The 19,824-nt window shown below is 37.8% G+C and overlaps 1 protein-coding gene across 1 annotated transcript in view; it reads left to right on the plus strand.

The window, feature by feature from the left end:
- Nucleotides 1-19,824, plus strand: part of SIM1 (single-minded family bHLH transcription factor 1) — a 74,547-nt gene that overhangs the window by 17,267 nt on the left and 37,456 nt on the right. The window contains exon 9 of the mRNA XM_011956431.1: nucleotides 203-350. Within this exon, the coding sequence (XP_011811821.1) occupies nucleotides 203-350 (148 nt within the window). The remainder of the gene's footprint in view (nucleotides 1-202; nucleotides 351-19,824) is intronic.

Here is a 19,824-nt window from a genome sequence, read left to right on the forward strand (position 1 = left end):
TCCCTATAAGGGTGACCGGAGGGCTCGATGCAATATAACAGGACAATCAATTCTTTGGGAATTTGCCTGTCCTCTCCCTTTCCTGCCTGGTGCGGTTATTACGGCCCACAGGGGGCCCTCAATTCTCACCACCAGGGATTGCATTTGGGACTAGTCCCGAGCAGGCTGGTTCACCACCATCTGCCTCCTGTCTCTCCGTCAGTGCTGGTGAAGGGACAGGTGACCACCAAGTACTACAGGTTCCTGGCGAAACACGGAGGCTGGGTATGGGTGCAGAGCTACGCGACCATCGTGCACAACAGCCGCTCCTCCAGGCCACACTGTATCGTCAGCGTCAACTATGTCCTCACGTGAGTGCAAGACTGAGACCCCTTTACCCACTCCAGGCGACCCTGCTCTCTGCGAGAGTGCGGGTGGCGGCACAGCCGGGTTAGACAAGGCTCGGGCCACTGGAAATGCCTTTTTGACCCTCGAGTGCTGGCTGCGCCAAGAGGAGGCAGGTCGAACACTTTCAGCTTTTTGAAGAGGCTTTCTTCGTCATATTCTAGAGAAAGATTTAGGAGTTTTTCCATTGCAGTGCATATTTGCTTTCTTCTCTTTCTTTTTCTCTCTTAATCTTTTAAGCGAACTCTGCATTAAATAAAACTTAATGCGGCAGAAAGAAAAAGAGAGAGAGAGGAAAAGATCCGACGTACGGAGCCATTTATCGTTAACAAACAGGACATCTGTTTCATTTTTTCAAATCTGGGGTTTGAAGTTCTTAATTTTAACCAGAGTCTCCAATCAAAGTTAAGAGTTCTGAGAGAGTGGTTTTCCCCCTGAACCACAAAGGGGGCTTAAGTGACCAGGAGGATCTGACTTTAACTCGCAGAAAGCTAAAGGACCCCAGCGAACGCTGCAAGTCTTGGCCGGTGCCCAGGCCCCTCGCGCGGTGTAATTGCTTCACTGAGCGAGGAGCAGAGCTCTGGGTGCCACCTGCGGGCGCGACTGACAGGGAGGTTGCAGAGGCCTGCATTTCAGTCTTATTCTTTCTAGAAACAATAATACTTTCTGGTTGCCAGTGTGGCCCTGCAGGTTGATCACGTGGCCTGGTGTGTGGCTGGTGAAGAAAGCATGTTCTGTATAATGTTTGTGAAAGTCCAGTTGCTTAGGGTTGAAGCCTTTATAAAGAGCTCTTTTGTGTGTGCAGTTGCGCTCCCCCCACCCTCTTTTTGGTAGAAGTTGAAATTCTTGTGATTTTAGGGAATCTCATAGGTTGTTTACTTTGGAAGTTGGAAGTGTTGACACACCAGGCACTTAGTAGAATGCTATTTAGACGTTAGGAAGTTGGTGAAGGGGTGCTATTTGGAATCAGACTATACTATAGGTGATGAGGACTAGATTCGTTTCACGTTGTTTTAAATTGCCAAATTAAAAATGTAGTAGTTGGAAATACTATGCTCGGCAGTAAGACTATTTATTCTGTGTCTTGTTTAATAAGAAAATTTAATTCAATAGACTTAGAAAATGAATTTGGCTTAGATGAGGATTCAACATTCAAGAATAGTAGCTGACAATTAAGAATAATCTTTTAATTTTTTCATCTTAGTAAACAGTGTTAATATTATACAATTCTTGTAATATCAAGAAGGCTGTGTATTTTAATACAAAACAGAAAATTTACCAATATTTTGGGTTTCATGAAACAAAACCACAATTTTATGCATACAGTTGTTCATATTATTAAAATAAATGCAAGAGAGAATTGCAAAGCATAATTCATAAAATAGGCCACTCTGTGAAGCAGTAGTATTAAAGGGTGAAAAATTACGTCTGCTTACCATGGAAAGGAAACGGACATTCTTTAAGAAGGTACTTTGTGTGTCTGAGACATCACAAGCATTACACATACACTCTGTTCTCTGGTGGGTGCCTGTGGTTAGTAATCATTTTTTATCAAACAGCAGGGTATATAGTCACACAGACCCATATAAATGATCCAGATGCAAGTTAGACCTCCCAATGGGTAAACTTAATTTATGTTTGGAGTCATTTTGAAATATTCTGTTTTGTTTTCCAGTAGATAAGTGTACATTTTTTCTTCTGTTGATTCTGTCATTCCTGACTTTACATACTCCTTCAGAACTGTAGAATTAGATGATCAACTTTACATCAAATTTAAAAAGATGTAATGAGGATAAACAAATGATTAATAGAAGGAAAAAGAACATGGTGCACATTGTTAAAACATTTTATACCTCTGAATGAAAATGGAAATAAACACACAGAAGCATATATACACAGCACACAAGATGAAAAGCTGAAATTGATTACCCTTTTATGAGTCTCAGCTTCAGTTTCTTGTATAAAAATTCTTAGGACAATTTTTATGGCTGCAAATGTGGAAATTGCTTTAGATGAAATGTCATCAAGTGGCTCTGTGTATGTTAACAGGATTTTCATAATGAACAGGTTGCAGTTTGTTTGATGTGCATATCACACATCTGGCTGGAAGTTACTAATTTACATTGTCTTAGCAAATTAAATAGATGGCTATTGATTCTCCATGGTTGTAGTGAACTACCACATACATTTGTTTTTTAGGGCTACTTCCCTATGAAGCCTGAGAATGACAAGTGAATTCTTTCTAAATACACCACCTCAAACAAAGTACTTAAAGCCACAAGCTCCCAAATTGTTTGACATGCCAGATGTTTTCCAAATTTAAATGCTTTAATAGCATATATTTTAAAGGGATTTTCATGTCATGAAAGTAGAGATTTTAAATAAGCCTTGGTCAAATGAGGTTGTGATGTTTTGGTGGAGGCAACATTCATAAGCTCATTGATTTTCTAATTTCCTGATTTATTGCTGAAGTTAAAATATGCTAGAAAAAAAGTTATTATCTAACAAAAGCAACACTGATTAGACTTATTTAGCAACCTTGTTTTAATAAGTGGTTACAACAGGGCATATAGGAAAACTGGATGATTTTAGAGGCAGGTGGTACATGCCTTGGTGCTTTTTACTGACTTTTGTATGCCCACTATATGTTCTGAAAATCTGGAGAGGTGAGTGAGAAGATACTGTGATTAAATTCCAAAAATTCCCTTAGTTTTTCTGGGTCTCTGAGGTTCAGTGAAGCTTCTATAGCTCTTCATTAAACCCTCGCTCCAAAACAAAACAAAACAAAACAAAACAAAACAAAACAAAACAAAACTAATCAGTTCATGATTTTCTGTAAGACACACATACCCTGTTAGCTTTACTTTACAGATTTAAAAAAGATTTTTCTTATAAGTTATGAGTATCCTCAGGCTTTGAAATAAGTGTTAAGTATGACAAGCCTTACTCTCTGGTTATTTTCAAGAGGGTAGGTGAATGGAATTAGTGTCTAGTAACAAGGATGTCGGGCAAAGTCCAGAATATATGGAGTATACTGTGTAAAGACCTACGTGAGTTTTCTTGAATTCATGTTTTCTTGAGTTTAATTACTATTATTAATTACTCATCGCCAGCTCAGATGGAAAGCTTTAGTTTTTAATGTAAAGAAAATTGAAAATATAGAACACTTAATAAACTATGAAAAACAGTTTCTAAGAAAATTAACAGTCTTGGTTCTATTTATGTTTTTAGACTACATATATTTTTAAAATAAGAAGTACTCTGCCACTTTTAAAGATAACCCAGTAGAGTATAAAATTCCTATTTAAAAATATTTTAAAACATAAACTTTGCAAATATAAAAGTTGAAAGAGAAGTAAATGAATATCCATATTCACCTCATCTATATCCAACAACAGTTATTTTCCTATATTTACTTTACATCTCTCTCTACCTATATGTGTGCTTATTTTTAATGTGTATTTTTTTTCCTGCTAAATCACTTCAAAGTAAGCTACAGATATCATGGTGCTTCATCCTTGAATAGCATTTTCCAACATAGCCACTGTACCATTTATGATGACACATTTAAAGTGTTAAAAATTATTGTGTGTAGAGCTTGCAAAAATATAGTTGAGAGCTAGTTTACTGGTGCCATTAAAAACAATCTGCCACTAATGTTCATCAAGTACTCATTAGTGTATGATCTCAATTAGGCTGATTGATAGGAAATATTTTGTGAGGAGACTTTCGTAGGATAGAAGGTTCTAAATGATACTGTATTTTAAACTAGCTTTCTAATAAGACTTGCAAGCTAATACAATTCTGATATTATGTCTGGAAAGTAAAAGAGAGAATAGATTTAGTGAGTAATTTGGAAATTTTGGAATCAGACAGATTTAACATCTCAACTTCTTTTTCTTAGCAAAGACAGCTTCTCTGCTTATTTATTTTCTACATTTAGGATGGAACATTGCTTTCCTAGAAAATCTCACGTGGTGTTTTAGAGTGATTCACTGAACATATATGAGGAAGTAGTCTTCTGTGTTAAAATTTCTATTTCTGTGTTACTAAAAGCAAAACAAATAGAGACAATTTATATTGGTAGTGTATGTAACATTTGCTGTCTACTAAATACCCTTTTTGAATTTATAGAAAAGTTAGGCCAAATACCAAAGGTGAGGTACAGTACTTCCTTCATGTCAATGAAAATAAAAAGGGTCTCTATATTATAATTACTGCAGATCCCATACTTTTTGTTGTTGTTTGCATACCATGGTATGTTAACCACAACAATTTACCATTATGAGAACCACTGTAGTTCTTAGAATTAAAAAGGATTTTAAATGTTAACATATTCTGTAAGTATAAAACCTGACATATCCTTGTCATAAAGTAGCAAACATTAAAATATGTTCATATTGCTTTCCTCTTTTAAGTACATTATCGGTGCTGAGTTAATTTGGGTTTTCAAATTTTACAAAATTACTTATTTAAAGACCAGTGATGCATTATTATTGTTATAGGAGTTTTTAGAGAATGCTTTAAAACAACTTGACCAATAACATATATAGTTAACATATATAGTAATTTATTTTCCTGGTTAGCAAAATCATTTTTATATTACAAATAATATAAATACAAACAATATAAAATTTCCTTTTCACTTAGCAAGCTACAGAAAATATAAAATAATTTACTCTGTGGAGCATTTGTATAGACTTAATCTTTTGATCTTCCAAAATAATAACCATGCACTAACGTATCAAATCTAAGGATAAATTAGATTTGATCCTTAATTGTGTTTAATCTTTACTAAGATAATATTGAACATCAGAGTCACAGTTTTCTTTTCAGATGATCTTTTATGTAACTTAATGATTATAAAAACAAATTGAAGACATATTTGTATTAATATTAATTTTATAACTACCAAAACACTTAGTTAAAAGGAAGAGCCAGGAGATTTAGTGTCTTTTGAAATACATAATACCAGTTAAATATTCACTTAAATAATCTTATTCTTCATACACTTTTTCCTTATTATAGTATTTTATCAAAAGGATCTGTATTTGGTTTTGAATTCATCTTTTATGAACTTAGAGACTTTGTATTTTGTTAAACAAATACTGAATGCATATCTGCTTCAAGGTGCTGTCACATTGGTTACCTGACTTGCTTCTTTGATGGCTCTGCACAGTGGTTGGGTCAGAGATTGCTTTTCGTATTTTTAGGTGTGGAAACTGAGGCTCAGTTATGCTGAGTAAGTAGTGAAGCCAGAATTAAAAGCTGGTGTGTCACTCCTACTGCATCCTGCTGTTCTCTGTGTATAGGGGTGGAAGTGGAAGGTGGTTGTAGGAAAGATGTCTGAGAAACAGGGATGGATTTGAATGAATGAGACCTGTAGCGTTCAGCCCACAAAACTTCAAGATAGGCTTTGATCTGAATTCACAATGGAAGATTAAGAAACTGCCTCTTTGTGGTTGCTTCACAAGTGTGTGCAGATATTGACATTTTCCTAGCTAAAATTTAGCTGTTCTGTCTTCTCAATGACATTCAATTAAGAATGTCTCATTTTTCCCCCATAAGTTTCACTAAGGGCATTTTCATTTTGTAAGAAGAAAATGTAGCCTGCAAACATTTTAGTGTTTTACTGAATTGCTTGGTTCTAGATTACACAAGTACATTATTGCTATTACTAATTATTCTATTTCTGCAACTAGATTTAACATTTTATATTTTTGCTAAACAAAAGAGTTAACCCAAATGTCAGTAGATTTGCAAACCAAGTCATATGTGATGCAAATTGCCTGCTGTGGCAGGGGTGTATTTCTTACATGGTGTGTGCGTGTGTACATCCCCATGGGGATGGGATGGGAGGAAGAAATTGGCCCTTTTCTGCCTTTGAGAGAGAATAGAGGGGATATATGGCAGCAGGGGATGCCCCCTGGGGGTTCTATTCAGAGGCCTGGGATAGAGAACTTCCCAGTATTCTTCGTGCTGCTGTGCCATCCTCTGGCCCCTTCGCACTGCCACTACCCAACTACTTCTCCCTCCCCAGGCCTCTCTGGCCTCCAGTCCTTCCTCTGTTGTTGCCCTGACCTGAAAGGCACTGATTCACAGGAGTTTCATTTTAGTTCCCGGGTCGAGGCCACTGGGTGTGTACTAAATGACCAGCCTGTCTACTTTCCTCTGGCTTTCTCTTAGTCTGGCTGTTGGGAAAAAAGGGTTTTAATCTTTGACTCACATTGTAGAAAAACATGGATCACTGCCTTATTTGAAGGCAGGGACCCATACATGTGATTGTGAATGGATGGAGAAATTCAAGGGAGGCTTTACTTGAACTCCAGAAAAACATGTTTTTGTTTCCTGACTTAGTCTACTCACATGGGAAACACTGTTATGTTTGATACAAGATGTGTGTGTGGTGGGGGGTGGGGTGGATTATACATATCTTCATAATTGAGTAAAAGGCTGCCGCTGCTTTCACCTTAACCAATACTTCCTTCTCGGTTCTTGGCCTATGATGTCTTTCTAGATGAGCAGGTGATCATAGAAAATTCACTGGAGTTGAAATGCTAGTGTCTATAATTAAACCTTTGTGCAAAAAAAGGATTGGTTGGAGTTTAGATGAAACTTGGAATTCCTGAGTGCCTGTCAGTAGAGGAATTTAACATTCTGGCTTGCCTGAGGGAGTAAACTCTCCAACTCCATCTCCCTTTCCCCTGCCTCTGGCATTCCAAGGACAGGGAGCTGGCGGGGAAGAGGGCTCCTCCTTGGTGATCATGGAACTGAAAGAAGAAGTTACTTTGCAGGGCATTGACAATGTTCTGGGGTCTGGCTGAGCCTGGGCCATCTCCAGAAAGTGGTATTGCAGTAGGATTGTGATTTTGTTTTTACAAAGACCCACAGTATCATTTTCCAAGCAATCTGTGAAACAAAGGCATGGGCTTTAGTGCCAGATGGGCCTGGGTTAGAATGAAGACTCGGCTACATAGTAGCTGTGAGGCCTTGAGCATATCACTCTACCCCTTTGACCCTCTGTTGCCCCATATGTGAAATGGGGACATTTATACCCACCTTTTGGGAATTTGTGGAGGATTAAATGAGACAATATATACAGAGAATATATAGCACAGTATCTGACAGAAAGCAGGTGCTCAGAATTTCTTAGCTGTTTTTATTAGCTCTTGCCAATTATGTAATGTCAACTAAAATACTTTGAAAGAGAATTACTAGCTTTCTCCTTAACTTGGCTTTCTATATCCTCAAATCCAAAAATTTAGGTGTTTATTTTCTCTTCCCTCCCCAGTCCCTCAACACACAAACCTCCAAGTTTTGTGCTGTTTGTGTGTGGTGATTTCTGCAGTTTGGTTAGGCTCACCCTGTTTTTCACTGTAGTCTTGATACTCTAAGGGGAGTAGAGATTTCTATGTGGAGGGAGAAAACACAGCATTTACTGAGCACCTTCTTTGTGCTAGAGAGGGTGGAAGGTGTTTACATAGGTTAGTTTCTTATGGAAAAAGAGATCATAAGAAACTAATCAAATATCTAGGGTAATTTAGTTGGAATCAGTGTTTTGTCAACTTTACCAATGCTAGTAGTTATAATTTAATGTGCATAAAACACCAAACACTGACATTTCTGATGGTGTTCAGTGGAGCCTTTTGTATATTCCTCATTGTTCTACATGGACTGAGTGTGGCTGTATACCAGTGTTTCATGGAGTATAGCAGATTGCAATGATTAGTTGCATGATTACATGAAGTAGGAATCTTAGCATTTCTCAAGTAGTTGACAATTTAGTTGGTGAAATAGAAAGGTTTCATTGAAATCTTTGAGGAGTCAGATTAGCCCAGTTTGCAATGTTATAGTATACTTGCACCATTTGCTAAGGACACAGAATACAAAGGAGCTCAAAGTGACAGTGGAGCTATCAGGGAAAGGATGGAATGTTAAGGGTTGGAAGCAGAAGTAGGGTGCTTTGAGACGGGTCAGTGACCTATATATATTTGTCATGTTGTTCTTTTCCAGTAAGTACTCCTTGTAACATTGTTAGTATCACTCTTCAAATTAGATTCAAACGGTGATGGTCTCAGTGCTCTTGTCTAAGCTGGGTTTTCTCTCTTTCTTTACATTCTTCACCTTGAACTTTATTGCTGAAACTGAGCATGTTTCTTTGTTAAAATTTAAATAGTTTTTTGGGTACAGGTGGTTTTTGGTTACATGGATAAATTCCTTAGTGGTGATTGATGAAATTTTAGTGCATCTGTCACCCAAGCAGGGTATACTGTAGCCAATATGTATGTAGTCTTTTATTTCTTACCCCACACAACCTTTCCTCTGGAAGCCCCAAAGTCCATTATACCATTCTTATGCCTTTGCATCTTCATAGCTTAGCTCCTACCTGTAAGTGAGAACATATGACCTTTGGTTTTCCATTTCTGAGTTACTTCACTTAGAACAGTGGACTCCAGCTCCAACCAAGTTGCTGCAAAACACATTATTTCATTCCTCTTTATGACTAAGTGGTATTCCATGGTGTATATATACCACATTTTCTTTATCCACTTATTGGTTGATGGGCACTTAGATTAGTTCCATACCTTTGCAATTGCAAATTAGGCTGCTATAAATGTGCATGTGCATGTTTGTTTTTCATAAAATGCCTTCTTTTCCTTTGGGTAGATACCCAGTAGTGGGATTGCTGGATCAAATGGTAGTTCTACTGTTAGTTCCTTAAGGAATTCCCATACTGTTTTCTATAGTGGTTATACTAATTTACACTTCTACCAGTAGTGTGAAAGTGTTCCCTTTTTACCACATTTATACCAATAGCTATTGCTTTTTGAGTTTTAAATTATGGCCATTCTTGCAGGTGTAAGGTGGTATCTCACTGGGGTTTTAGTTTGTATTTCCCTGATGATCAGTAATGTCGAGCATTTCTTCATATGTTTGTTGGCTGTTTGTATATCTTCTTTTGCAAAATGTCTATTTATGTCCTTTGTCTACTTTTTGATGGTATTATTTGTGTTTCCTTGTTGATTTGTTCATGATCCTTGTAGATTTTGAATACTTGTTCTTTGTTATATGCATAGTTTGCAAATATTTTCTTCCAATCTGTGGGTTGTCTGTTTATTCTGCTGATTGTTTCTTTTGCAGTGCAGAAGCTTTTTAGTTTAATCAGGTCCCATTTATTTTCATTTTTGTTGCGTTTGCTTTTGGGGTCATAGCCATGAATTATTTGCCTAAATCCACATTCAGAAGAGTTTTTCCAAAGTTATCTTCTAGAATTTATGATCCCATGTCTTAGATTTAAGTATTTGATCCATCTTGAGTTGAATTTTGTACAAGGTGAGAGACAGGGTTCCAGAATTGAGCGTTTCATCAGGACTGGAAACTATTTTTTCTATATCCTCAAACCCACAAATTTAGGTGTTTACTTTCTGTCCCTTCCCCAGTCCCACAACACACAAACCTCCAAGCTTTGTGCTCTTTGTATGTGGTGATTTCTGCAGTTTGGTCAGGCTCACTCTGTTTTTCACTGTTGTCATTGATAGGCTAAACGGAGCAGAGATTTCCATGCAGAGGGAGAAACGTCAGCATTTATGGAGCACTTTCTTTGTGCCAGGGAGGCACAGTCTCTTGCCTTTCCCAAATTGGTACTGATATATGATTAAAATGTTCACTCAGCTTTAGTAATAAATACTTTTTTTTTTTTTTTTTTAGCATCTAGACTAGAACACCATTTAAAATTTTTTTGGCCGGGCGCGGTGGCTGAAGCCTGTAATGCCAGCACTTTGGGAGGCCGAGACGGGCGGATCACAAGGTCAGGAGATCGAGACCATCCTGGCTAACACGGTGAAACCCCGTCTCTACTAAAAAATACAAAAAAACTAGCCAGGCGATGTGGTGGGCGCCTGTAGTCCCAGCTACTTGGGAGGCTGAGGCAGGAGAATGGCCTGAACCCGGGAGACGGAGCTTGCAGTGAGCTGAGATCCGGCCACTGCACTCCAGCCTGGGTGACAGAGTGAGACTCCAACTCAAAAAAAAAAAAAAAAAAGAAAATTTTTAGGGATATCAATATTCTGAATGTAAATCTTATTGAAATGAATACACTGTGCTACCAAGTATATGATGGGTATATTTCAAAAATTATTTTCAGAAAGAAAATATGAGGTCTATATTAGGATGACAAACACCAGCAGATTGGAGAAAAGGGAGGTTCAAAGTCCTTATAACAGCTTGTTCCAGATTTGCAGGGTCAGAGGGTCTCATTTGATATTATAATCCTGTTGTTATTAGAATATGATGCAGTCTAAACCTTAGGCTTCTTAGTTGGATGTTTCAGACTCTGAAAAACATAGCAATGCATTACAAGTTATTTGAAAAATATGTTATCAAATGAAATATCATAATGTTTTATCCTATGACATGGCATATTAGTTAAGAGGTTGGGCTCTAGAATCTAGGGTCTATTGTCTGTGCCCTAGCACTGCCATTCATTAGCCCAATGACTATGGACAAATTGCTTAACTACACTATCTCTCTATTTTTTAAAAATCTGCAAAATGGGCCAGGCGTAGTGGCTCATACCTGTAATCCCAGCACTTTGGGAGGCTGAGGTGGGTGGATCACGAAGTCAGGAGATCAAGACCATCCCGGCCAACATGGTGAAATCCCATCTCTACAAAAACACAAAAAATTAACCAGGCATGGTGGTGAGGGCCCGTAGTCCCAGCTACTCGGGAGACTGAGGCAGGGGAATAGCTTGAACCTGGGAGGCAGAGTTTGCAGTGAGCCAAGATTGCACCACTGCACTCCAGCCTGGTGACAAAGCAAGACGCTGTCGCAAAAAAACAAAAAACAAACAACAACAACAACGAAAACCTGTAAGATGCAGGTAATAATAGGTTCTACCTCACAGAGTCAATTGGAACATTCAATGAGATCATGTGTAAGGTTGGTGGCTCTGTGCCTGACACAGTAACACTGAGTACATGTGAATTATTACAGTGGTTATTTTAGTGAAACTGAATAAAATAATTTTTGTCCTGCCAATGAACACAAAATAAATGTGTGTGAGTCTTTGAACTGAAGGAGGGAAAGCATGAGTCTTAGGAAGGCAGAGAGTGGTCCAAGAACAAGAAATCAGCAATTATGTTGACGCATCTGGAAAGATCCTCCTTCAACTGGTTAGGACTAGTGGCCTTTAAGCATTCATAAAAGGCTTATTGAACACCTATTATGTATCAAGCACTGTGCACGGTTCAGAGGACATCAAAATGAGTAAGGCAGTGTCTGCAGGAAAAAGAGAGAAGCATATGTCCAAGCTGTATCCTAGCCTGATTTCCCTGTGGGCTTGCTGGTAACTGAGATGCCTTTATGGAGGAAAGTGTGTCCATCCACAATTAGAAGGAAGACAGCCCAAAGCATCTTGGCACTGTTTGGGTCACTCCTGAGGAAAGAGCTCACAGGTGTAGTCAAACTGCTTTCTGGCTAGATAGTAGAAAGGGAGGAGAGACAATGGGAGGAGCTGGACACCTTGGAAGGGGTGTGTGTGTGTGTGTGTGTGTGTGTGTGTGTATGTGTGATGTGTATGGTAAGGGAGTTCATGATTGGCAGCAGAGTAACTGGCTACAGATTAAGGAGTTCAACTTTAACTCTCTCAAGGACGTTGCCCAGGGTGGGCCCTGTGTATCTCATTGCCTCAGGGAGAGGGAGCAGTTGTGTTGATTTTTGTCCTGTTGGAATGATGTTTTGTCCTGCTCTAAATGGGATTTTTCAAAATTTTGGGTGTTGAGTTCTGATAGGATTATGAATCTCAGCGAGTTTTTCAATTAACGAATTATTCTAGATTCAAAATAGTCTTTGCAGATTTATTACATTTGAAATACATTGTCAATTATTTTAGATGTTTGTAATTTTTTTGCTTCTTTTTTCTTTTATAAGAGGTAATTCTCAGGCATTGCTGCTCTGTCTGGGAGAGACTGGGAGGTGGTTGTTAGCTCTAAGCTGAAAGAGGGGTGGCACGTTGTTTTGTTCATTACATGCTTAGGAAGGCTGAGGAGTAAGACAGACTCACATTTGAAGGGTGGCTGCTTTGTGTGAGAGGTCAGAGAGGTAAAGTGACTCAGCCAATACAATATAGCTAGTGAGTGGTCCAGTGAGCATACCAACCCAGGGCCTGGACTCCAGCATCCACCTGATTTCCTCTTTGGCATGTTTTCTTTAAGTGGATAATGCTGTTTTAGGGTGAACCATATGAAATTGTCACTTCTATACATTAAAACAGTTCAATGTTGGCAATTTTATATGATTCCACCTAATACTTACATAGTCATTTATGACATTTTGCCAATATTTTGCATGGTCTATGAACAGTTTACCCCCCTTTTTCAATATGGCGTCTCCACAAGGTGACTCGGTTTCTTCAGAGTTTGGGTATATTTGGAACCTACTCAATTGCCAGTTAATATCCTGAGCCCATCTCTTCTTCACTAATGTTAGCATCAACAGTCATGATGTTTTCACAAAACAACAATTGACATATCACCCACAGAACATTATTTTATTTAGAACATTTAATATTTTATCAGGATTCAAATGGGAGCTGCTGTCTTTACTAGAAGAATATTTTTTCTTTGATTGCTAAATGGATAGGGCCTCTGAATGGATCCTTTTTTCCCTCTGCCCCAGGGATTTCTTGTTCAAACAGAATTTGTTGTATCCACATCAGTAAAGCCGTGCTAATATGGGCTGCCGGCCAGATTGTAGAAATAGCCTCATTATTTTGAACTGGATATCATAATGGTACCCATTAAGGTGGGATTCTTTCTGTGTTTGTGCTTTTAAACCCAAGTCCCTTGCCACTTTTTACATCTCTCCAAGAATAGCAACATTCTCTGGTAAAATGCAATCTTAGAATGTGCTGTCTCTCACCTCTTCCTACTGAAAACCATTAACAAAAGTAGAATCCTTGGTTCTGAACATTCTTACGGGTTTGCAGCTGCTCTTCAGTCATTCATTTTACTCTCGTGCTTGTAATGACTATATATAATGTGTTCTTGTGACTGAACTAGGAGCTTCACTTGTTTCAATACCTCCCACTAATTGATATTGGTATCCAAACAAGCGACAGTCAAAGAGCTGCTTGTTATCAGATCAAACCAAATGCATCACAGAGTTTTTCATTTTAATTTTGGTAAGCCATTAAGAGACTAATAGTATTGGAAGACACAGCATTTATATTCACTGTTGAAATCTTACCACAGTCCTGGCATAGTGAAGTATCTGTTGTGTTGGATTTGGATAACGGACCCTTGCAGGGTTACAGCTCAGGAATGCTAGAAGAATGAAGCCCACAAAGGGGAGGGCAGAGTGAGTGTCAATTTCATTCCTCCAATTAGAGCAGTTAAAGAAATAGCAATGTGCAGGATAGCATTTTATTGTGAAGGCTAAGTGAAAAGCAGGAAGAAAATATTTAGAGACTTTACATGGCACTTTACAGTCTAATCTCTTTTCTATTTGTGTCTCTTCTTGGTTGACTAAATAGGACCTTCATTATAAACAAATTTTTATCATTAGAATCAGCTTAATCTCTGTTGCTATAATTAAGATAATGGTAAGAAATGTTTTAGAGTGTAGTCCTCTCTATGACAAGCTGGGGATTGTTCATGCATTCACTCAGCAAATATTTTCCCAGTGCCTACTGTGTGCCAGGCCCTGGTAGGGCTACAGTGTAGTTGAAAGAGACAAAGTCCCTACCCTCATGGAATGTAAGTTTTTAAATATATGTATATATAATATACATTATATATATAAAATAAATGTGTGTTTGTGTGTGTGTGTGTGTGTGTGTGTGAGAGAAAGAGAGAGAGAGAGAGTCTTGATCTGTTGGTCAGGCTGCAGTGCAGTGGCAAGATCATGGTTCACTGCACCTTGACCTCCCAGGCTCAAACGATCCTCCCATGGCCTCAGTCTCTGGAGTAGCTAGGATGGCATGCATGTGCTACCACACCTGGCTAATTTGAGCATAAATTTTAATATGCTTATAAAATAATTATAAAGGAATAAAAAATGTCATATAATATCAGAAAGTGATAGGAGAAAAATTAAGCAGGACAAAGAGGTGGGAATGGTCAGAAAGGCTTCTCTAAAGACTCATAAATGAAGGAAGGGGGCCAGCGATGTGGAGTCTTACAGGGAGAGTATTCCCAACAGAAGGAAGTGAATGCAAAGGCCCTGAGGTGGAAACCTGCTTGGCATGTTGAAGAACAGAGAAGGTCACTGTGGTGGCCACCAAGTAAAAGAGGGGGAAGAATGGAAGGAAGTGATGCTAGAAAAATAGGCAGGGCCAGATCGTGTTGGATCTTGAAGGTTTTGGGAAGCCGTTGGAGAATTCTGCACATGGGCGTGACATGATCTGATTGTATATGAAAAGATCACTCTGACTAGTTTGGAGAATAGGCTTTTGGGAGTATGGGTGGTGGAGACAGAGAATACCATTGAGAAATGATTGTAATTGCCACGGTGAGGGAAGATAATGGCTTGAAACATGGGGTAGTGGTGAGGGGTCAGATTTGGCATACGTTTTGAAGGTAGGCCCAGTGGGATTTGCAGATAGATTGGATATGGGATGTGAGAAGATGAAAGGGGTCAAGAACAACACCTAGATTTTTAGTCTCAGCAACTTGGGTAAATGGTGGGAAGGAACAGTTTAGCAGGCAGAGGTGGCAACCAGGGTTGTGTGTGGACAACATGTTTAGCTTTGAGATGCCCATCATTCATCAGAGTGGAAATGTCACTTAAGCAGTTGAACCTGGGGGTCTGTGGAGTTGGGAGGTCTGGGCTAGATATTGGGAGTAAACAGTGTATGGAATTTAAAGTCAGCGGAGTAGATGAGATACCCAGAGAGTATGTGTTAATAGAGAAGAGAAGCATCCTGAAGACTAAACTCTGCGGCTCTGAAATGTTTTGGGGTCTGCAGAAATAAGAGGCACTCAAAAGGAGGTTAAGAAGAAACAGGCAGTTGGGAGTAGGGGTGGGAGTACTTCACTGAAAGATATCCAGTGAGGTATGCCTTGGGGAAAGTGTGAAGCTTGAATTTTGTCCTTGGAACCCTCCCTTTTCAGTGGTTTCTTATCTTCTCTGTGGTCTCCTTTCATCTGATTCCTTTCATTTAAAACAACAACAACTCAGAAAACAACTGCTTTAGTTCTCAAAGTATGGCCCTTGATTGCAGCATCAGTACCATCCAGTAGCTTGTTAAAAATGCAAATCATTGGGCTCAACCGCAGACCTACAAATGAGAAACTCTAAGGGAAACAGCCCAGCAAGCTGTTTCTGAGGTGTGTTAACACACTCTTCAGGTGCTTCTGAGGCGTGCTGACGTTTTAGAACTACTGCTTTCAGGAAAGTAGCTGATAAACTAAACAATAAATGATAACAAATGAGGCATACACTATTATTTCTCTCTCTCTCTTTTTTAGAGATAGGGTGTTACTCTGTCACCCAGGCTGGAGTGCAGTGGCATGATCATAGCTCACTGCAGCCTCAAAATGCTGGGCTGAAGCAATCCTCCTGCCTCAACCTCTCATGTAGCTAGGATTACAGATGTGCACCACTATGCCTGGCTAATTATTTTTTTATCTTTTGTAGAGATGGGGTCTTGCTATGTTGTCCAGGCTGTTCTTGAACTCCTGGCCTCAAGCAGTCCTCCCACTTTGGCCAATGAATGAGTCATCACTCATCCAGCCCTACTATTATCTCTTTCTGGGCCATCGGCTTAAGACAAATAGATTAAAATATGAATAAATGAATTTTAAGCATCAGCTATTAGACCACTATTGGGACATCTTCATCATGGCCAGGGAACTTTCTCAAGCCCTATAAATCATAAAAACTGGCTGCTGCTGCCTATTCTGTCTTTGATAATGGGCTCTGTTGATAACTATGTATTCTGTATAGTAGTATGCAAGTTCTCTGACTTCAGGTATAGAGACAATGAAAATTTTGGTATTTTAGTGGGCAATCTGAAATCCCTAGCAACTACTCAGAACTTATTTTGTTTAAACGCAACTTATCTACCAGGCAATTTAAAATAATGTCTGAATACTGAAGCACAGAATAATACTAATAATAATGGTAGGACATTTGTTGAATTGTGGATTTTTATTCATAAAATAAATCTCAAATTTATTTTAGTCATTTAAATAATAGAGTTTAATGTATATTTAGCCAAGCATTACAGTAGTAAGGGCTTTAAGGAGATTAGAAATAAATGAATCCAATTAAAGAACATGTCTATGAGATTTGATATGTCATAGGTATGAATGAACTGTTTGCACAGCAACTGTAAAGAAACCATTAATGATTAACTATCTAGAAGAGGTTTAATCAAGAATAAATGTTATAGGACATATTTTAAAATATTTAAGTTAAACAAATGAAGATTTGTGCATTTGAAAACATTGCATCATGCCATCATTTTTTGCGGTGTCATTTTCTGGGGAGTTCAGAAGCTGAGGCTCTACTTTTTTATAATCTACAGAAATGCCAGTGTCTTTGTGTTGTGCAGAAAAGGGCAGAGCTTCCAACCTGCTGTGAGGTTTGGCCTTACGGGGTCTCCCCACGTGAGATCCTGTGGGGAATTTGGAGACTCTGTGGCCTTGGGTATGGGGTCTAAATTTCCCAGTGTCGTGGAAAATTATTTTATGATTGCAGGTAACTTTTTTTGTTCCTAGAGTTTGTGTGGAGCTGAAAACAGGAGGTATGCTCTTTTCACCCCTCCACCAGAGGATACTTTTAGGGTTTAGGAATCAGTTTTGCTAAGAACTAGGTAGGAAAGCTGTTTCTGTGATAATAGAACCTCAACCAAATGTAAGATGTTCAGTAATGGGATCTTCCATTACTTATCATTTTTAGGTATTGGAAGACTTCTAAGGGGAAGGTACACTTGAAAGACATTAGCTTAATAAATGACAGTGAAGGATCTGGTGAGAGGGATGGACACAGAGGGTGAGGAGGTGGGAAATAATGGAAAAGAGGGGGCCAGAATAACATATGTGTATTTTATTTCCTAGTTTTTGAAAATAAAAGGAGTAATACAAATGTGATTGACATTAATATTACTTTTTCTTTATATTTGATTCTTTTCTAGAAGTGGGCTACAATTAGGGGTTTAGATTGTGGAAGAAGAGACTGACAATTTTAAATATATGCCTCATTTGAAAGAGGCAGCATATTTTGTGTTTATTCAGATCTAACTTTTAATGACCAACACCCTCTTCCAGCCTCCAAGAAAATAAGAAACAGAAAAAATATAACGTCAATAGAATGTAGAACTTCAACCTGAAGGATTCACAAATATATTTAAACTTTAGTAGCTAAATATGGAATGAATTTCTGAACAGAATAAAGTTCCTTAGAACAAAAAATATGGTCCCCACGTTAGGGTTTACTTCATTTGAACAATGACAATTGTACCACTTATAAGCCACATGAAACTAAATTGTTTTAAGAAAGTACATGACAATACTTTATTTTTTTTTCAATTGTGGTAATAATTTAGATTATATTATCCTAAGAAGGAAACAGAAAGTCATATAGCTCACATGAAAGCCTTCAGAGACAGATAATTCTATAAGGTAGGAAGGGTGGAAAATAGATCAGAAAGTGAGTGAAACATGCAGGCACTGAGACAGCATGTGGATATTTTAAAATTACAGATGGCATACCTGAGGAGCTGAACCTTGAGGAAAAGGAATTTACTAATGCTTTCTCTTTTGTAATTTAACATACACAAAGAAGAAATTCTGGAAATGTAAAGAAAGTTTTAATATGAAATGAAAGCACCTGAAATTTGCCTCAATTAGTATTTTTTTAAAAGAAATATTTTTCTGATTGTAAAAGTCATACATACAAGAGAAAAAATTAGGGTAATGCAGAGATGTTTAAAGAGAAGATGAAAGACATCTTTAATCCATTTTCAAATATCAACTAAATATTTTAGTTTATTATCTCTCAATATGCATATAGAGTACATGTCAAAGAGAGATAATTTTTTACTTTATTATGTATATTTTATGTCATTAGAGTAAAAATATTTAATAACTGCGTAATATTTTATCATAAGGATATATCATAATTTAGTAATTCTATTATTGTTGGTTCTTCTTATTTGATTATTTATAATTAAGAGATTATGCTGTGATAAACACACTTGTATATCGTTTTTTTTTTTTTTTTTTTTTGAGACGGAGTCTCACCCTGTCCCTCAGGTCGGAGTGCAGTGGTGCACCCTGCTCACTGCAGTGCAGTGGTGCACTTGGCTCACCGCAATCTCTGCCTCTGGGTTCAAGCGATTCTCCTGCCTCAGCCTCCCAAGTAGCTGGGACTACAGGCATGTACCACCATGCCAGGCTAATTTTTTGTATTTTTAGTAGAGATGGGGTTTCACCATGTTGACCAAGTTGTTCTCAAACTCCTGACCTCAAATCATCCGTCCGGCTTGGCCTCCCAAAGTGCTGGGATTACAGGCATGAGCTACCGTGCCCCGCCCTGTATACAGATTCTTGATACTTATCTCTAATTATTTTTATAAGATATATTCCCAGAGGTGGAATTACCATAGTCCCCCTTATCCACAGTTTTGCTTTCTGTGGTTTCAGTAATATGACATCAACTATAGTCCAACAATAAGTGAGTGCAATACAATCAGATATTTTAAGAGAGAGGGAAAAAGAGCATGTTGACATACAATTACAGCATGTAGTTATAATTGTTCTATTTTATTACCAATTATTATTGTTAATCTCTTATTATACCCTATTTTAAAATTAAACTTTATTATAGTTATATAATAAAGTGTGTGTGTTTTCCTATACATACATTTCCTATAATGTATGTATAGGGTTTGGCACTATCCATGATTTTAGGCACCCTCTAGGGGTCTTAGAATGCAACTCCCTTGGATGAGGGGGCACTAGTGTGCTGAATTTAAGGTATGAACATTCTTAAAACTCTTGATAAACACTACCAGTTTACTCTCTTACTAGTAGTATATAAGAGTGTCCATTTATTTCACCTTATCTTCATTTGGATTTATTGTCATTTAAAATTTTTTGCTAATTTGAAAGCAAAAATGGCACCCATTAGCTGCTTTAATTCATATAGCTGCTTTCATTCATTTTACTTGTGAGGTTAAACCTTTACAAAATGTTTCTCAGCAATTTGTGCATTGTTCATGTATTTTTTCTCATTTTTCTACTGCAGATATATTGTATTTATTGTTGATTTGCAGAAGTTATTTCTCTGGGCGTCTAAAACACTATCTTTCTAACTCCTTCAATACAATTGTAATAGTCCAAATAAATGCCTGAGGATGAAATTAATTTAAAATTCCAATTTGGCTAAGTATCACATATGCTGAGCCTGAATTATAATTTCATAAAATAAGTA

This window comes from Colobus angolensis, unplaced genomic scaffold, assembly GCF_000951035.1.
Source record: "Colobus angolensis palliatus isolate OR3802 unplaced genomic scaffold, Cang.pa_1.0 Scaffold418, whole genome shotgun sequence".
In the NCBI taxonomy this organism is placed as follows: domain Eukaryota; kingdom Metazoa; phylum Chordata; class Mammalia; order Primates; family Cercopithecidae; genus Colobus; species Colobus angolensis.